Source organism: Acartia tonsa, chromosome 6, assembly GCF_053477335.1.
Source record: "Acartia tonsa isolate MP-2025a chromosome 6, ASM5347733v1, whole genome shotgun sequence".
Classification (NCBI taxonomy): Eukaryota; Metazoa; Arthropoda; class Copepoda; order Calanoida; family Acartiidae; genus Acartia; species Acartia tonsa.
This window is the reverse complement of record NC_137265.1, coordinates 47,338,965-47,360,484: the sequence shown is the minus strand read 5'-3', so window position 1 is coordinate 47,360,484 and position 21,520 is coordinate 47,338,965. Positions and strand designations below refer to the sequence as shown.

The 21,520-nt window shown below is 30.5% G+C and overlaps 2 protein-coding genes across 22 annotated transcripts in view; one reads left to right on the top strand and one right to left on the bottom strand.

Annotated features, from left to right (window-relative positions):
• The window catches only part of Ced-12 (engulfment and cell motility Ced-12), a 260,223-nt gene that overhangs the window by 84,415 nt on the left and 154,288 nt on the right, over window positions 1-21,520 (top strand). The gene's annotated exons all lie outside the window — the stretch shown is intronic.
• Window positions 1-21,520, bottom strand: part of shot (dystonin-like protein short stop) — a 347,219-nt gene that overhangs the window by 230,424 nt on the left and 95,275 nt on the right. For 5 of the 18 annotated variants that reach the window (XM_080165114.1, XM_080165119.1, XM_080165124.1 and 2 more), the window contains exon 1: window positions 4,326-4,762. The exons of 7 other annotated variants lie outside the window; for them this stretch is intronic. In XM_080165114.1, coding sequence (XP_080021240.1) covers window positions 4,326-4,347 — 22 coding nt within the window. In that variant the 5' untranslated portion in view covers window positions 4,348-4,762. Of the gene's footprint in view, window positions 1-4,325; window positions 4,763-9,134; window positions 9,213-12,384; window positions 12,583-21,520 lie in introns of those variants that run through there. 6 more of the 18 variants (XM_080165143.1, XM_080165138.1, XM_080165139.1 and 3 more) reach the window with 3 other exon arrangements.

The following is a 21,520-nucleotide window of genomic DNA, read 5'->3' as shown; positions in this document are numbered from 1 at the left end:
GGGTTTTAATCAATTTAACCAAATAAACACCAATGTCCTCTTCCTCCCTGCATTTAATAACAGGTTTTAAAATAAATTTCTTATCCTAATTATAGTAGCAAAAAACTTGTAAAAAATATTAAAATTGGCAGATATTATCATTATTGCAAAATATGCAGAAAAAAATGGCTAAATCATCAAATATTTTTTGTATCAACTAAATTAAATGAAATATAAAAGAGAAAGATGGTAACGTATCCGCTTATTGTCGGGTTCGAGACTGTGTCATAAAGTTAAAAATAGTTTTAACTGCTGCTATGCCAAACGCATTAATGCCATGACCAATGAATATACAAGGAGGGAGGAGACATTGAGCTCTCTATTACACTATCCCTAAAGTTTTTTTTATTAACATTTTCTCATTAGTTGGCTCTACAACTTTTAGGACTTTAATAAAAATTTTGATTGGTTTGTTCATGAAGTTAAGTGTACTAACCACTAATTGTAATCTACAGAAGGGGTAATTTATTTATCATCTATTTTTCGGCCACTGTCTTATTCCTGTAAATCGCTAATCCACTTGTAGTCAAACAAATAAGAGGTTGGTTGTCTGCTGGACGTTTAGTAATGATTCCATGCTTTTTATTCAAGAAGCTGAGATAAACCATCTTTTTTTACAAAAAAAATTAAATATGCCCTACTATTTAAACAACTGTTCTACTACAAAGGGGGGAGGCGGATGTGACACTTTTTGAAACCAAAACTAAAAGTCAACAAAGGAACTCATCTAAAAAAAGAGTTACAGGTCTGAGATTTTGCATGGCAGTTGCTTTATAGGGGTACAATATGGAACTGTGAAGAAACGGCGGCGCAACTGCCGAAAACCGCCGTTTTCCGCCGAATTTTTTTTTGCCTTTTCTCGGCGGTTTTCGGCGGTTGCGCCGCCGTTTCTTCACAGTTCCATATTGTACCCCTATAAAGCAACTGCCATGCAAAATCTCAGACCTGTAACTCTTTTTTTAGTTGAGTTCCTTTGACTTTTAGTTTTGGTTTCAAAAAGTGTCACATCCGCCTACCCCTTTACAAACAATACAGAAATCCAGAGAAGATGCGCAAAATTGATTAAATTTTAAAGGCAATATAACAAATATTTTTGACACTGCATGGAATTTGGAACCACTGATAAGCCAATAGAGCTCAATTTACTAGATCGCCAACAAATGGAGGATAGGGGCTAAAATATTCATGTACCTTATAATATTTTAGGATAACATTCTTTGTGTTCATAAGAAGTACAAGCATGCATTTTTTAAGAACTGAAAAAAACTTATGTCAATATTTAAATTTTGGTAGGTAATAGCTTTAAAATATGTCAATGAACAATAAAGTTTACTTTTAAATATATATTTTTAATTGTTTGAAAAATACATTTTTATAGGTAAAGAAATTTGCATGATTTTGAGAATGGTAGATTTATAAAAAAAACAATGATTCGATCATTTTTGAGCGTTCTAAATAAATCTGTTATAATCAAAGAGATTATTCTAGTTCCCAAATAAGCATATCAAAGTGGTCTATCTTGCCCCAAATTTAGCAGCTTTACTGGCTTTTTTAAAAACAAGGACAATTTGTAAGAATGGTTGCGAAACTATGTAGAGATTCCACAAAGCTTTATATTCTTTGGCTTAACAACTTTGGGGGACTTTGTATTTTTATTGGTTGGTTCATTAAGTTGAGTGTCCAAACGTTTCAACAACTAATTGTAATCTACAGAAGTTAGATATTTATTTCAAATAATGATTTATAGTGACGACACTAATATAAGGCAAACAATTCTTATGAACTTTTTCATTGAAGTCGACATATCTTGTTTATGGATGTATTTAATATAAATTATTGAGTAGCTACACTCAATTTAAATAACTAGACCATTAACAATCTAGCTTGATTACGTAGAAGGACAGGCTTTTAAAAAATTAAATCAAGGTGTCAACGCAAGGACGTTTGAAAAACAAGTGTTTTAAATAGAAGCTTATTGATTTAAATTAGGGATACCAGTTTTTTCACTTTCAATCAATTCAGATTCATAATTCCACTAGTCAAATTAGCATCATAATCTGGGAGGGAAGGACAGTTGACTGTAAATTATACTGGCAGCCAATGCTTGATGACCAAATCATCTTAATTGTTGGCTAAAAAAACTCTGGGTTCTTGACTTTTGATTCGTTGTTTCGAAACTTTTCAACCAATAATTTAAATCAACAGTAGAGGTAATTTTGTTTATCATCATTTCTTATGCTTATCAATTTATCGTTCATTATCTTATCCCTTAGGATCTTCAATTATAATATGTTATTAATTGTTATACCAATGTCATATCTTTTATATTTGATGAAATCTATACTAACACTGTCTATAAGTAGCTTAACTCGTTAAATATTCTTCATGAAGCTATCCATAAATGTATAGAAAATATGTATTATGTAAAGTAGTAAGGTTTTATGTTTGAAGCTTAAAATCTCGATAATTACTTGTCTGAATGGGTTGTAATTTTTAGAGAAGCGTTATAAATATCGTGGGCTGGTTTTATGCCATTTTCCTGACCTCTCCTAGAACCTCACTCGCCTTTCCCTAGAGGCTAGGGGTAAGTAACTAATATATGACATTGTGTGTGTATTTGTGTGTGAATAAAATGTAATTAAACACTTTTTTCTCTTTATAATTAATGCAATTTAAACCTACTAAAAATCAAGGTTTTCTTTATTGTTGCGTTTTTACAGATATCGCAACTACTTTTAACTAACAGGTATCTTAAGGGATAGGACAATTGAAGATTAATCAATGTATCTCTCTATTATCAAAAACAAAATTACTACACCTGAATAAAACCAGGGAGGAAGGGTCCATTGGGCTGTTTATTACACTAGTCCCCAAAGTTTTATAAAAACTTCTTCTTATTCGTTGGCTGAACAACTTTAAGGACTTTTACTGAATTTTGATTGGTTTGTTCATACAGTTGAATGTCCAAACGTTTCAACCAATTATAATATACTGAAGAGGGTATTTTGTGTAGAATCATTGTGGATGTATACCAATTTATTTGTCATTGTATTATCCATTTAGAGTCTGGAATAAAACTATTTCATTGATTTTCCAATAAAAATGACAATTTTATGATTGCTCATCATTTTATGTACAAAATACCTTTTTTTCTATGAATTAAAAATATCAGCACTTGATACTGTTAAAAAAGTTAATCATCAGATGCAAAATACCCCTTTTCTGAAAAGAGAAAAATTATGCGAAAAATATTTTACCTAGTTCAAATAAATTTCAATATTTTATTATTAAAATGAAGAATTTTTGAAAATAAATTTTGTAAATATTTAAAAATGTGAAATAACAGATGTAAATTGAATAACCTATTTTGTTGCATTTCAACAAGAGTGATATTGTTCAAAGGAATGTCTTTATGGAAGAAAAGGATATACATACATACTAAGATTAGTGACTAATATTTTGATAAACTCATCATTTTACAATAATTAGATAAAATTTGTCTTAAGATCTATGCAATGACTGAAAGCTTTCTTGAAAAGTAATGTTTTAGGAATTTAGGGAGTAACATGGCACCACAACCCCCTAAATAATTTGCTGCATTTATTTCAAATATAAACATCTTTTTTTTATTTTGTAAAATTTAGGTGCCTTATATTTAACACTCTGCATGTAATTAAAGCCTAGAAGATAGAGGCGAAGCTCTTCTAATATTAACTTATGGAATAGCTAGACTACTAAAAACATATACAGTGAATGTATAAAGTTAGTAATGATTTAATATTTTAAACTAAATAAAATATTTCTAATATACAGTGCATTTTTGCATTATTTATCATATAATATAAAATTACTTTTGTATGAGTTGTTTACATTTATTCCCTAATGGAAATACCTAAAACAATTACCCCCTCCCCTCCCCCATTTACTTCCTTGCTACTTGTTTCTAGCCCCTACAAGGCGCTGTAACCCTGCAAGGATTATTTAAAACTAGCCTAATCCAAACCTTAAGTATTACAAATACTTTTATTTCTTCTTAAAACTAGCAATTAATGAGAGTGGAATTAAATAGGATGTCAATAAGTAAAATAAGAGATTTTTCCATTTTTTTACAGTTACCTTTAAAACATAATATGAAGCATTTAAAATTAATATTCTAATGAATTTCAATGTATAACTATATCCTTGTTATCAAAAAATTTGACATATGTATGACTCATGTGTGTATGTGTGTGTTATAGAGTACACACACACACACACACACACATATGTAAACAAAAGCCACTTACCGTCGCCTCCACCGTAACACATGGTTAAAAATCAACCAAAAAACTGCAGTAAACGACACAAAAACGGTTCAGAAAGTCACCAATAAATCACCAATTTTCTCCATAAATTAATTAAAAATCACTTGATTATTTTATTGAAAAGGAGTTAAAAGTTATTGTTTTGTGTATAAAGAGAACTGACAACACTACTAAGAGAGAAAAGATTTGGGTTGCGTTGCTTAGAAACCCATACGAAACCAAAAACAGGGCCCACAAAATTTCGACGGAGGTAGTGGTTGGGGGGGGGGGGGGGGGGTAATAATGGGCATCGAAGAGCAGTGGAGGGGGAGAAAACAGGGGGCGTGAGGGATGCCTATAGGCCTATCTAAAGGGAAAGGGGGGTTATTATACTACAGGTGTGATCTGAACCAAAAGTAAATTTTCCTAATAGGGGGAAGGTTCACCAAGGGGCTGAATGGTTTGGGATGGGAAGGAGAGGAAAAGAGGGAAGCTGTCCGCGTAGAATCATGGGGGAATTTGTCTTACAACACACCTGGGCCTAAAATCTTTACATCATACCAACCAGGGATAGGATAATGGAGGAAAAAAAATCCTTCACCCTCAAAAATAAGAAATTTTGTCTATTTTTGACAATAAACATAAGAAGATGTAGGGGGTGCTCATAATTTTAACCCCCATTATCCCCTCCCTGCACTTTACATCATACCAATTCAATTCAATAAATTGAACAAATATAAATTAATTTTCTATACAAACCCAAAATCAGACAATTTAAATGGCCCCCTAAAACGTCAAACCTATCTAGTTTTATGACTTTTAAACTTTGTATAATAGTTTATTATAATAAAAATAACTTACTGTATTGACATTGAACTAACAAATAAATGAAAAAATATACCTAAAATTAAAAAAAACATAAATATAAATCAACTATTTTTACGAATAAATAAATCTACGGAAAAAAACTTAAAAATCCGCCTACTGTAATTTTTTCTAAATTCCAAAAAATGGTCTTTAGAAAAAAACTCGCATGGAAACATATGAGTAAATTTTTGGGTATGATTTAATAATGTAATGGTAAAAAACAGCAAAAATATTTCAGTGTCGGTATAGCTAATTGTTACTTTTAAATAAATGTTAAATTATTGATTTCATTCTTGTAAAAGTAGAATATATCAACAAAGAAAATAATGTAAAATTTTCTAGTTTGACCGTCAGAAAGCGGCAAGATAGTTTTTGAGAAATTGAAATTTATCATAAGGATAATCAAGATATAATGAAAAGAAAATTGCAATATAAATTTTTTTAATGTCACTTAAGATCTCGCTAATCACTGAACCGTTAGAGTTCTCCATTTAGGGAAGCTATACATATTACATAAGTCCCAAGAAAGTTTTTGACTCTTTCATTTTTAAAATATTCATAAAACTTTATCTTTGTTAGAATATTTGTGATTTTTGTGGGACACCTGCCTGGTGAAAAAACTGTTCCAGATGTAGGGAGAGAGAGAGAGAGAGGGAGGGAGAGAGAGAGAGAGAGGGAGAGAGAGAGAGGGAGAGAATGAGAGAGTCATGGTAGAGGTATGACATAATCATTCAAACTACATGGATAAAGGGCGGAATATCTTGACTCATATACAGGCACAACAAAAACAGGCATATACCTACTATGTCATAGTAAAAAAGTGGGTATCTCGACAGTTTTTAGGAGTATTTCACATATTTTGAGCTTTTTTATTAAAAACTCATAATTAGTGATTTATTAACAACCAAACACATTGGCAGCTAGGTTTTTGTATTCTTGGACTCATTTATTTAATCTTCTATCCCTTAAATAGATGCTCACCAAGGAAGGGGGGAGGGGCAGATGTCGTGGCCGCGTGGGCGACAAAAGCGAGTTTTTAAACTAATCATTACTATTAGAAAATCATTACTACTTAGTAATAATAGTATTTCTGTTACTATTTGCTTAAGATAAAAAAAATGACACTCAAAACGTAAAAATAACATGCGCTACTATAAAAATTTAGGTTTTATCACTAAAAGTTCAAATGTAGACATTTGAATTGAAGAAAAACAGTTGCTATTAGAAATTTTATGATTTTTATACACTATCTTTCAAAATAATATTAGTTTGACTGGCAAAAGGTTTATATTAAGTACTTTTTTATAGCAAATTATTATTTACTTTTATTTTATGGTTAACTAATAAAAAGGAAATGATTGTCAGCAAGACTTTCTGCACTTTGAGCTTTCACACACCAAAGAGTTTAACGACTATTTTGCAAGATTGCAAGTCTGTCTGAATATGCGTTTAATAAAAAGTCAGCAAAAAAGTTATCCTCAGGTGACATATCCCCTCTTACATTTATTACCTAACCCTTTCATATTATCTATGTATATTTGTTTGAATAGCACTAATTAGTCAGAATATTACAGGGAGGAAGTGGAAGGGGATAATGGAGTGACCCAAAAATACAATGGATTAGAACATTTTAAGCTTTAAGTACAAAGGAACAATAACCAAAGTATACTTGTAACTTCTGCTTGAAATCTTTTTTATGAAATGCACTTCATGCAACTATCCCTTTTATCTAAAGAAGGGTAAACTGTGTTCATCATAATTGGTGCTATATTAATTTATCCTGCATTGTCTTATCCCTGAACCTCTGGTTAATTAGTCAGAATAAATAGTTAATTACCTAATAATAGCTACACTTTTCAACACTTGTAGTAATAAAATAGGTTAGTATTACGTTGCATAAATACAAAAATAATATTGAAATTAAAATAATTATTTTTATATGATATTATTAATAATAATTCAATTTTTCTACAGTATGGTATTTAAAATTTTCATTTAAAAGTATTTATGCTTTTTAGGGCCATTTCGCCTAGAATTGCTAAACCTACCCAACCAATACAATGCTTCCCTACAAAAATTCAAAGGCAATATTCTATTGTAGTTGTCTGTAAAAGAATTTTTCTTTCAACATTGTATTTTCAAAGGAAAGTTGCGTGATAATCTAAGATTTTTTTATGCAAATTTTGATGTTTCTATATTGATAAATGATTTTGGAAATCATAGAATCCACATTATCTTTCTTCGATTGCTATGTGCCTGCCCGACGAAAATCTGACTCAACAGATAAATCCTACAAAAATTTTCAAAGGACAGAAAAAGTTATCAACTATTGTCTCATCCCTGTATCCCCATCTAAAAGATCATATTAAGAGGTCAATAATCTAAATTTTAATTTTGTAATGTGTTGTATAATTTAAACAGTGCAGTCCAAATTTTGACCAAAAACAAAATAAGGATTAGTCTCATAATATCTCTGTAACTTCAGTTTAAATCATAACACCCCCCCCCCCCCAAATAATATCTCTTTAACGTTAGTTTCAATTTTAATCCCCCCCCCCCCAAAAAAAAAACAACAAAGGGGGAAGAGAATTATATAATTAAAGCGAATATCAACAATTTTTGTACCACCACTGTCAGTTTTAAGAGCTATCGTCAATAAATCAAAGAATATGACAATTTTTGATAAAAAAAGCCTTCTGTTTAAAAAAAAAAAAAGAATTAGTCAATAAAGCCATGTACATAACTTACGTTAATAGAATGACGTAGGGACGAACGGACATACTCTAGTTATTGTGTAGCTTTATCTATAATACAAAGTAGAACGATGTCTGTCTGTTTGTCTGTCTGTTTGTTTGTTTGTAGCGAAGGATCTCGCTAACCGCTGAACCGATCGGGTTCTCCTTTACAGGGTAGCTTCTCATAGGTCCCGGGAAGGTTTATAACTATTTTCTTATAACCCCCAACCCCCCCAAAAATGAAGAAACTCCCCCAAAAAAATTTTTTTTTCTTTTTAAAACTAAAATTAAAATAGTGGGGTCGACTACCTCCCCCCCCCCCAATTTTTTTTTTTAAATCTAAAATACGAAAAGTTGGTTTGATCAAACCTCTTGGGGCAAAGCCCCTAGAGGCTAGGGGCGAAGCCGCTAGTTACTAATAAAACAAGAAAAATATAGAACGGTTGCGGATTTGAAGGCCCCATTTCAAATATCAAGGATATTGTACAATTATACTTTATAATTTTGAGTTAAATGAGTTTAACTTTCCATATTATTTGGGATGAAAAACAACGGGGGGAGGAATTTGACAATTAAATTTCATCTACACCCTTTTATTCTCCCAAAGCAGAATATTACATATCACAATAATATAATTCAGTATCAATGAATCGTTTTTTGACCAATCCCTGTATTCCTGGGTATGAAGTCTTCCAAAACTGTTGTATAAACTTTATAAGGAGCAAAGATAATCTCAAGTTTTAGGATTTTTTTTCTAATATTGGTCGAGAAGATTTTTTAAAAATTCTCTTTTCTTATAACTATTGAAACGAAGATATTATTTAATGTTTTTAAGTCATTGAGATTAAAAGTAAATATAAGAAAAACTAGAAAGAGAGGGGACTATGGGCTTAGTATTACACTAGTCCCCCCAAAGTATTATAGTAACAATTTCTTATTCGTTTGCTTAACAACTTTTGGGACTTTGAATTTTGATTAGTTGAGTTATCAAACGTTTCAACCTCTAATTTTAATCAATAAAAGAGGTAATTTTGTTTATCATCATTAGGAATGTAATCAATTATAGACAATTGTCCTATCCCTGTAGAAAAACTCTTTAGAACCCAACTTTTTGACAAATTAATCATTATAAACACAAAATGTATTGTTCTTTACATGAAAATAAAAACAAATCATGATAAAAACATCTCAAATAGAAAAGTTCAAAAACCTGCTGTAGATGGACGTAACAGAACTGAAATTCGTCTGTCTTTCGCCGCGTCCAATTGACCATCTCCATTTTCATCAACCCTGTTCACACAAGGCAACAAAATGTTACTTCCAAGTTTTGTACATTTTTTAAGTTTTATTTAGGATTGGAGGGAGGAGACATTGGACTTTAAATCATACTGGCACCCAAAGTTTTATAGAAAGTTTTCTCGTTGGTTTACTTATAAATTCTGGGTACTTTAATCATATCTTTCTAATTTAATTTTCACAATTGGAGGATAAACATCAATTCATCGTCCACTATCTTAGCCTCGACTGACGAATACGATTAATAAAGGATTCAAGAAAAAGGAATAGTTCTAAGGAAGTAAGTGTATAATGCCTGATCGACTTTAATGTATGTACTTTTGTACAACCTAAATAGTACATACAAGATGTACAAATCTAGAAACAATATTTTGTTGGCCCCCTGTCAAACTGGAGGTTTGATGTTATGGCCGTTGGGATGCCATAGTGGGATAATTTTCTACCACGACTTGTGTTCGGAGGCTGCCTAATTTATACCAAGTATGGCCTTAGAAATGTTACTTATTCAAATCTTTAGATTATGGGAAGATTTTGCACCCCTAAGAAAACTATTACGTCTTACAGATTTACTCTCAAAATAAAAAAAAACATTGGATTTTACTGGTGGAAAAGCTTGATACCAAATTCACTAAATTACCAAATTTACAATATAAAACTTTTATTCCCATTTATAAATATTTTTAAAAAGAATCGTTTCTAAGACCTATCGTGGAAGTTAACTGAAAATTTTCTCATTTAAAGACACTTATTTTTCACTTCACATTAATATCAATTTGTTTCTATTAATTTCTTCTAATATCACTAAATTAAACTAATAATTTAAGTTTAAGAAGATTTTTTTATGAACATTTAAGTAAGAAAGATATAAATGAACTTTGACTTAATAATTCTTAAAATTTTTCAAAGCCATAAACAAATATCAATAATTGTTTTCACAAAATAGCTTGGGCCAATGTTATATATTTTTCTAATATATTTTAGTACTGCAGCTACTCTATAATCAATGTATGTAATTGTACGTCCGTACGTTCATCTCTAAGATCAACAGCTTTATCTTTAATAACAGTAACAATGAACTTTTTTTACATAGATAATTTTATCAAAATCTAAAAATGGTTTTAGCTTGTTATTGCTGCGCTTCTCATACATAACTATCCTTGTTCTACATATTTAAAACAAAACAAAAATCCACCAATTTTGTTTAAATACTGTTCAATTATTGAATGATTTATAAGCTATATCTAAGGACTGTAAATTATAAGATTACTTAAAAACAAGGACAGGTCTAAATTTTGCAATACAGTTAGCCATAAATAAAAAGGCTGCCAAATTACCAACCTCAAAAAAATTTCTTAATGTAAAATATCATTCAATATAAAAAATGTATTCTCTTAAACAGCCTTATCCTAAATTATAAAGTAGCGAGGGTTTTTTGTCTTAAGCTTAAGATCTCAATAACTACCAATTTCAATATTTTAGGTAAGCTTCAAATAAATCCTCTAATGGTTTTATGCTATTTTATTTCTAGATTTAATTCTTGTAATGGTTTCAAGCTATTTTTAAGTAGCCCCTCCCTGCCCTTTCGAATACAAAGTCTCTAGAAGCTAGAGGCGTATCCGCTAGTTTATTTCTAATTCAACTACCGCGACTAACCATTACCTAACCTCTGAGATTGGTCAAAATCCCTTTCAGGACTCCAAAAAAAACTTACCTAAAAAACAAGGATAAATTAAATACAGAGTAGCTGTTATTCATAATAAAATAGGTTTGTCACGAGTCATTCAAATGTAGCTCAGGGTTATTTTTTTTTATAAATTTTTCAAACATTTTTATTAACGTTCTATTATATCAAGTACTTAGTTATTTATACTAAAATACTAAGTACTCTAATGTTTATTTTTTTGTCTCAACCATTTAAATCGGGTTTAAATTCTTGAGGGGTAAAACATTGCAATTTATTTTTGAGCGGCTGCGATTTTGCAATGAAAACATATTTATTTGTTTAATTTGCGTATCTTAAATAAATATCCCTATAAAATGATTCATTAGTAGCGAAGCTGCTCTATAACTCTTATTTTGACTGTTTGTCCAGGGGGAGGTAGGTTGTGCTAAAATTTCGTACAGGTGTGAGTTTTATGGATTAATAGCAGTAGTAGATCGATAATAATCACTAAATATGTGTATTTCTTATTGAATTGAACCATAGACAATTTTTTTTATAAATTTATATTTAGTGAATATTATCGTTCTACTACTGTTTTTAAGCCTTAAAACTTACACCTTTACGGAATTTTAGCACAACCTAACTCCCTCTTTATATACAAAGCTGAAAAAAAAACGGTCAGATATGTAGACTTTTATTTTACTCCAGCGAACTAAAGGTAAAATTAGAGGTAAAATCGTTTTAATTCAGAAGAAAAATCCCTCCTTTATATTTAATAAATAAATCCTTGAAAATAAATGCATGAAATATTATGTGAATTTTAAAATTCAGGGAGGGCGAGGACAATGTAATATTAGTCTACAATCGTTGCATCCCCCAAAGTAAAACAAAGCAGCCTTTCACATATTAAAATAAGAGAGAATAATTTATCTGCCATTGACCTATCCCCGTAACCCTGATTTAAATTAGACCCACGAAACTTTTTAGTTTGAGGCAGTTTTATTCTTCTTACATATGTAATTTTCTCATTTAAAATATTACATTTCATGTAAAAATATCTCAATTCTAATTTTAGAGAAAATGTAGTTATTTTAAACTGTCAAGTATCTATTATGATTTTAAAAAGATATTATCGAAATATAATAAGAGTTATTAGTTAATTCTGCACTAAATATACTTAGCATTATTAACTAAATAACTACCAAATGAGGCATAAAAAGTTAAATATTACAGACAACCAACTCTTTAATTGCATCAACTTTGTCCTAACTTGTCAACTTGTAATTGGTTGAGTATCTTTAAAAGTCAAGGCACTCTCCAAATTTTTCTTTTTAATGATAATTATCTGACATAGTAGCTATAGTTATAATATTACGAAACATAATAACTAAGGATGTTAAAAATCATGCATCTTGCTGCTATGTCAGAAACGTGAGTTGATATACTTAATTTTAGTTATACATATATATATATATATATTTTAGTTAATATATGTGATTACCTCTTGAGAGTTTAGCTGGTCTCAGCATAGAGGACATGGTGTACTGCAGGTAGTCAGATCTTTCCAACTTTGCAGCGTTTAAACACCCACCAGACAACCCTCTGCAGTTCACAATATTATTTCACTTTTTTATTAATCACAACAAAGATATTCAATATTTTTAATTCAAAATAATATTAATATATAATTATGGTAAAACTAAAATTTTCAAAACATAACAGCGACAAAGTTTAGTCTTATCAAGTCAGTTTTTATGCAAACAGACAGGATAAAGGACACTGAAAAAAAATTAATATGCCTCCAAATTTTCCACATATAAAAATGAAAATTTTTTGAATTACTTTGTATATCTTTTTACCTAAGACTGGCAGAAAGCTTAGATGCAAAATTAGTCTTGTTTCTGTGTCTTTAACAATGATTAATGAGGGAGAGACATACAGACAGACAATAAAAATTAGTGTAGCTACTCTATAAACAATTTTATTTTTAGTGAGTAAAAATTCCTTGAGAGCATTCTTTCAGTTGAATACAGAGACATGTTTGACATGAATTTTCTGATCAAGTTTTATTGAATATTTTCCTTTCCTATCATATATTATTTTATTTTAATATGCATAATCTAAAATTTTGATGCAATTCTAGGATTTTATTATGAGTTTATTGAGAAAAATACTGGAATTATATGAAAGATATCTCCCATTGGTATGCCTAACTTTTACATGATTCTAACTTTCATTTGAATTAGTATTTCAAAACAAGAGAACAAGAAACCCCTAGTAAGACATTATAACTCATTTCAATTTGTGTGATGTAAAGTTCATACTTCAGATTTTTGAAATTTATAGAAGTATGTTAATAACAAAATATTAATTCATAGCATAATTGTTAAGTGTTTACCCCTGCGGGGCTCAATCATAGTTAGGAAAATACACCCCTGTTGTGCATGAGGTAGGAGGGGAAGAACATGTCACTTGAGGGTTCAGGGAAGGCACCAATATGAGAGTTGGGCCTGAGAAATATTTTTGCCTGATTCTTATAGGATAGATAATAGATTGGCAGCTTTTCTGAATCAAAAGTGTGTCTGTCTGTTCGTTTGTCTCTGTAACAAAATCAATATAAATTACGTTGAGGTTTTACATTTACAATTATTTTTCTTTGTTTATCTTTGCTTATAGGGATGTTAGCATTCTTGTTTTATTCAACTAATTGAAAAGCAAAAAGGTTAATTCCAGGTATAAATCTGGCAAATTCCTGGCAGAGAATGGCCAGTGAGTTGTGGAGCAGAAGGACTCGAACCTTGGTAACCTGGGACAAGGTGCTGAGCTATCAAGCCTGGCAATGTTTAGATTCAACTTGTAGAATGTAGATATCAGGGATCTTAAGGGATAGCCAAAGTATGCAACAAATTACAATAATAGTTATTTAGCAAATTTTTTAAAGACAGCTTGCCGCGGATATTGAATTGAAAAAAAATATAAGATCAAAACCAATTTTGTTAGCCCCGACCGGCTGTAAACAAAGCTGGTTTTAATTTTATGAAAGGGGGGGGGCGAAAGTGACACTTTTTGAAACCAAAACTAAGAGTCAACAAAGGAACTCAACTAAAAAAAGGGTTACAGGTCTGAAATTTTGCATGGCAGTTGCTTTATAGGGGTACAATATGGAACTGTGAAGAAACGGCGGCGCAACCGCCGAAAACCGCCGTTTCCCGCCGTAATTTTTGTTGCCTTTTCTCGGCGGTTTTCGGCGGTTGCGCCGCCGTTTCTTCACAGTTCCATATTGTACCCCTATAAAGCAACTGCCATGCAAAATGTCAGACCTGTAACTCTTTTTTTAGTTGAGTTCCTTTGACTTTTAGTTTTGGTTTCAAAAAGTGTCACTTTCGCCCCCCCCCCCCCTTTATTTTAGTATTCATAGAAAATTTTCTGTAATGCAATGGTATACATTATTTTCAGTATGGCTGAGAATCCAGCGGATATTAATCGGTTTAATGCGTACTGTAAAGAAAATTACCCATTCTTTAGTATAGAGGTGGCAAAGTTTGGACACTGAAGGTTTTTACAAACTAAGACTTTATGCAACTGAAATAAAATATCATGTTATTGATCAGTATAAATTACATTCCAATGTCCCTTATCTCCCTGAGTAAAAATGATATCCAAGAATATATTTAAGACAAGTTTGAATCCCTGCCTTGAATACCAATGTACAGAGCTTGGCTGCTCACTCTCCAAACTATCTGTTGAAACAATAGCAATTAACAATTCTGATTTATTTGTGTTTGCTTAAATTGACAGTTTAATATATAATCTTCAAGAAGGAATTTTGGTTTATTGGAAGTTTTTATTACAAAATGCAATTGGGTCTTAAAAGGGTCAGAGAAAAAGTTTTAAAAAATTGGGTGTTGGGTGGATTTACTGGGTGATGAGAAGATGGAGGTATCAGTTCAGCAGTTGACGAGATCTTTTAATTCAAACAAACATACAGACATCCTTTTGTACAATGATGATAAATGATGATAGCAAATATATTTTACAAAAAATATACATATAAGTTTGAAGCATATAAATTTCATCCTATACTTAACCACTTTACTTGAAAGTTTATGCAAATTTGCCATTACCTAAAGTGAAGCAATATGCAAAGATGTTCATTTATATAGTTTTTATATAAAACTGCTCATTGATATGCTCATTATGAAGCTTACAAATTTAACTTTTTAACAATCCTAATAAAGTAACAGGATGTCCGTCTGTATGACTGTTTGTCTGTTTGACAATCTCTCTTTCTGTTTGTAAAAATCTCACTAATCGCTGAACCAATATGGTTCTCCTTTACAGGGTATCTTCTCATAGGTCCTGGGAAGGTTTATGACTATTTTGGGGGAGGGTATTATCATTCTCCTAAGAGAAATCCTAGAAAAAATAACCCCAATTTAAAAAAAAATTAAAATTGAATATGGAAGTGGGGGGCTCTAGGGGCGTAGTTGCTTGTATTAAATGTTTAAATGATCTATCTATACATTAAGATTATTCAACCAGAAAGAAAATTTCAACAATATACCTTGGTTTTTAGCTTGAATTTTAGGGATAAGACAATGGATAATAAATTGATGTACACCAACAATTTATTATGATAAACAAAAATACCCCTTCTAAATATCCAAATCATTATTGGTAATGTTTGGACATTTCTATGTTGAATCAACCAATCAAAGCAAATAAAATTTTAAATATAAGAATCAGATAACTTTAAACAAAACTTTATCAGTATAGTTTATGGTCCAATATCTCCTGCCATCATGATTCAATGTCGTTTATTAATGTGCACAGGAATGAGATACTACATATACATAATTGTTTAATTGCCTAGATTCATGTGAGATGTCCAGCTGCCGATACTGGAGGCTGTTGTCCTTGTGGGTCGTAATATGACAGACACAGAGTCAAGATCAAATTGCTGATAGAAGTCTGTACAATTTGATTTGGGGTAAAATTAAAATTAAGGGATGTAAAGTGAAAACCAATCTTTGCAATAAAAAATATCCATGGAAAAAATTATAGATGGAAAGCCAAATAATGAGAAAAACCAGTAAAATTTACAGTCCAAAGTCCCTATCTAATAACTTCAAAACACTGTTCTTAATTTTACATGCAACGACTTTCAATTTACCCCTATATCCTCTAGTAGGTCCAAGAGTCGAAGAAGAATTTGTCCTGCTTAATAAGGTTTAAACTTTAAGATATTTTAATCAGAAAAAATATTTCTATTTTTTAATTATCTACAAAATTCACCCAACCTCATCAAAATTATTAATTAAATTGGAAAGGTTTCGTGATTTTTCCTTAAAATATTATAATGTTTCAAAAGGAAAAGCAAAATTAATATATGGGATTCGAACCAATTACACAATAACATTAGACAAAGGCAGCGAAATTCATGTATTTAAAAACCTTAATCCTTGAAACAGCGAGCCACAGTCATTAATTTCTCTGATTTGATTCGAGATTTGTTGTCTGCGAGGAAAGGAGCTGATTGTCTGCGTTCTAAAGGGTGTCGAAGCCCCGGACCTATTGTCGAACAACAAAGTATCTGCCGACGAGTCAATTCTCGACCAGAAAGCCAAACTCGACGTTCTTTTTGGGACAGTTGGCGCGCCAATTGAAGTCACGGAAAATTTCCCACCGCCTCCATTGCTGTAAGAACTGCTGTCAGAAACGCGACGGCTGTTATTGCTGCCGTCGGACACGCGCCGCTGGCTGCTGCTGCCAAAGCTCCACTTGCTGTTCTGGCGGCGCTGCTGCTCTATCCTACGGAGACAGGGGCTGTCTGTTGACACGGCTGATGCTTTGTCGCTGCTGGATTTTTTCTTGTAGCAAGGTGTAGAGATATCTGATAATTTTGAATTGTGTTGTTTTAAAATATTGTAGCAAATCAAACAAAAACAAATGATACATAGTACCTCTAAAACTGGAAACAAGAGTTAAAATTATTCTGGGCAGGTTTTAAACTACTTTCCTGATATGAATACAATCTTTCAACGAACACACAGAGAGAGAGGGTACAAATGGGCTGTTTATTACTCTAGTCCCCAAAGTTTTATGATAACGTCAACTTTTGGAAAATTAGTCAATTTTGATTGGTTGCTTTATTATATCGAGTGTTCAACCACTAATTTTACGCTACTGAGGAGGTAAATTTGTGTATTATCTTTTGAGATGTACATCAATTTATAGGTCATTGTCTTATACCTTTAGGGGCAACCTTTAGTAACATAATTAATTAATATTTCAAAGTTACTTAAAATCAATTAAAAAAATTAAATAAACTTAGATTCAATTTAGGAAGAAAGTTTCATCTGGAGAATACCAATTATTTCACAAAGTCAAACACTTATCATGACTATACTAGTGATAGAAAATTTTGCTTACTAAATTTTACATGAGTAAATTTGATTTCAGGGAAAGCTTTAAAAAAATATTATTTCTTTGGATGAAACTATCCTTCCTGGTTTAAACTTTTTAATATAGAATCAATAAGATAGTCAATTTTTTAATTGGACCAATAGAAACACTGTCTAGAAAAAATAAGACCACATGTGCACAATATTGGTTAAAATGTACACAATTTTTTGCATGATTTCATAGATTATAAAGATTTGCTTATCATCCAAAATCATTAATAAAATTATAGAAATTCCTTTTTAAATTGGACAGAGTAATGTATCTGATTGGGCATCTAGGGTAATAAATCTATTGTTTGCAGCAAGACATAGCAATTGCATTTTTCTCTCTCTCTCTATAAGTTTTGAGATGAAAGGCAAACAAACCTAAAGTCAAACTCAGTTCTCAACCAGTCAAATATAAACAGAGAGAGGGATAGGACAATCAAAGAAAAAGTATTTTGCTTCCAACAATCAAAGAATGGTTTTTGGAGGGAAGGTTAAAATCAGGAATAAGGTATAACCAACAAGCAAAATAAATCTAAAATAATATTGAAGGCAGTTAAAAGGCCGTAAATTCTACCAAGCGTTGACCCCCCCCCCCCCCCCCCACGACCGACATCTGAAAATCACGTATAGGTTCTGTAATTTTTTTCGTATTGATTTCGTTATTAGAATAAGCTGGGTTTAAATATTCCTAAAACGAAAGTAGTTCTTTATTAAAAGTAGCAATGACATTTACAGTATTCACAATGATTTCACAAATATCTATAATATTCAGAAGTAAGGGTTGGAAATAAAAATATTGAAAATGGCTGGGCGAATTCTTTAAAAAAATAATAACTTGTTTGTATTTTTTTCGACCAATATTAAAACCCCTAGAAGGTAGATACGCAACCACTAGTTTTGAAAGAGAAGAACGGTGCTTTTACAATAAGTGCCTGTTGAGCACTGCAGTTGGGCTTAAGCCTTCGGTGATACTCTGTACCTAATATGACCTAACCGTACCTGGCCTTAAGTAATACACAAACAAATACTACTCCTTATTTTCATTTTTTTCGAAAATAGGGGAGGTAAAATAAGAAAATAAGTGCTAAACAACGTACTTTGTGTGAAAACACCTAAGGCACAATCACTTTATCCCTGACAACTGTGCAGCATTAAATATTCCTGACACACGCACAAACTTTAAATTAAAGTCAAAACAGAAAAAGATTTTACCTCTCCAAAAATATTATAAGTTATTAATGGAATATTTAAATAAAAGGATGGTTCACCGTCCGTCTGTCTGTCTGGAAAGCTTACTTGAATTTATGATTTATACTACTATTAAAGCTTTTTTTTGTTTCATTTTTTGGCATTAGAAAATTACTCCATTTTGTATTTATAAATATATATATGTATTATATAAAATTTTTAAAAAGAAGTTGTATCAACTTTTTTGCTTTTTATTTAAGATAGCTAGCCGGTTCTTTCAGTAAGTAGTAGATGTAAAATTTTTCATAGAATTCAGATATGCAATCGGTTTTTTTTGTAGACCTCTTATTTTTTAAGTAATTTAAGTTTTTTAAAAAAATAATTAAGTCGGTTTTAAGGTACTAAAACGCAACAAAATAAAAGAAGAAAATGGCCAGTATGAACAAAAATAGTAAGATCTTTAATTTGACACCTTACTTTTAAAATTCTGTTGAGTAATTATTGAAAAAATCTATTTTTTAACCTGGGTTTAATAAAAACTTTAGACCTAAATATTTTCTCAAACAGACATAAAAAACATGGGTTCATATATACCTTTAGAATTAGAAAAATATTACTAATCTATTCTAAGCAAAATTGAAAAAGTTTTATAAAACTATAATAAAAAAAATAAGTTTATTTCAAGAATCATAATTTTCGGCTTTAAAGGGTTAGCTTGAACCAAACCTGAACCAAACCTAAACAAAAGACAATGCAATGTAGCAGATATTTTTTAAACACAAGAAACAATAATGTATTTTTAACTGCATTGTTTTGAAGTTTATAAACAGACTGATGCATATTTGTTCATAATTTTTCATTCTTTACATGTTCTTTAATATCACTATATTTATTGTAGTATCTATTGTATATATTGTATGAACGTTCTCCTTTTTTTTCTGGCAATTCTATAGGTTAGTTTTATAGGTTAAGCTTCCCGATTCGTCAATTTTTGCAATTTGTGATTGGCTAGTTTAGTAGTTACAATTCTTAAAATAAACTTTTTATTTTTTCTATTTTTTATTACAATTTTTTTAAACTTTTTCAATTTTGCTTAGAATGGATTCATATTATTTTTCTCATTCTAATGGTATATATGAACCCATATTTTTTATGTCTGTATGAGAAAATATTTAGGTTTAATGTTTTGATTAAACCGAGGTTAAAAAAATAGATTTTTTCAACAATTACTCAACAGAATTTTAAAAGTAAGGTGTCAAATTAAAGATCTTACTATTTTTGTTCATACTGGCTATTTTCTTCTTTTATTTTGTTGCGTTTTAGTACCTTAAAACCGACTTAATTATTTTTTTTTAAAACTTAAATTACTTAAAAAATAAGAGGTCTACAAAAAAACCGATTGCATATCTGAATTCTATGAAAAATTTTACATCTACTACTTACTGAAAGAACCGGCTAGCTATCTTAAATAAAAAGCAAAAAAGTTGATACAACTTCTTTTCTTTATTGATAGAAAAGTATCATATTGATTCGAGAAAAATTCGAGGCAAATTAGATTTTCTATGAGTGTTTTTCCCTTTCTGCTCTATATTTTCTTTAGCTTCCTAATATAGCATTAAAAGAATATCAAAGGCTTTCAGAATTTGACCATTTTATGTTTCCATTTTGTGCATTCAATAATCAGGGAGGGATCTATCTTCTGAAGAAAAATATGTTGCTTCAACTTTTATCAGACCTTTTGATTTTCATTAAAAACAATTACAGCATGTTATCGTTAGGGATTTAAATGGATAAGACAATGGCGATATATTGACAAACCTAAAGTGATACACAAAACTATCCATTCCAATTAGTCGTTTGAAACGTTTGGACACTCAACTTAATATACCAACCAATAAAGTTCAATTTAAAGTCCCCAAAGTTAATGAGTTAACTAATTCGAAAACGTTATTATAAAACTTTTGGGACTAGTGTAATATTGTATTGCACACAATCATGCAGAAAATACATCAATTTGTCTAAATAATGATCATAATTCACTGAAAAGTTTTTTTTACAGGAATAAAAAATCCTTCCCTGTACAGAATGAAAAAGGAATGTTTTATATAACTTTAATAAATGCAAAAGGATTCATCTCTGAATCAATTTTGTTAAAAATTAATCATGATTTTTTCAATTTACTTAGGATCAAAAAGTATCAAATCAACAAGAACAATAATTTTCTGTTCGATATAACAAAGATAAGAACAGGAAGATAAGACAATTATAATCCAATAATTTCTTGTCAAATTCCATTATACAAAGTAAGGTTTGTTTGTTTGTCCGTTAATATCTTGCTAACAACTGAACCGATTTGAGAACCATCCTTTTCCTTTAAATAAAGTAATAAATAAAGTATAAAAAACCTCTCACATAATACAATCAAATCCAAAATAATGACATATTTCAGTATGGCTTCGAAACCGATTAATATTCGCTAGATTAGAACCGGTTCTCAGCCATACTAAAAATCGTGTATAGAATCATATTACAGACAATTTACCACGGATATTATTATAGAAATCATAAAAATTTTACCAGTTTTATTCTTATAATTTTACATTTTTATATACGCGGAAAGCTGTCTATAATCCGATGCGATAAGTAAATATTTTGAGCTAATAAACAAGCGGACTGCTAAAATGAAAGAGTAGCTACACAACATGGAATTCAAATAAAAACGCAACAACACAACTCAATCCTTTGTTATTAAGCAGGGTCGCGGGATAATTATTCACTTGGATTGATTCCTAATACCCAGGAATGTAGGGATAAATAAAATAACAAATAATCACCAGAAGAGACATTTAATCTGTTGAATATATATGATAAATACAACTTTTCTATTATTTCTATTTCTGATAAAAATAAAGCCATAATATTGTGCATAAAAAAAACAATAAATTTTGTATTACTAATGATTATTAAGACAGTATCCCCTCCCATTTACATATCCCC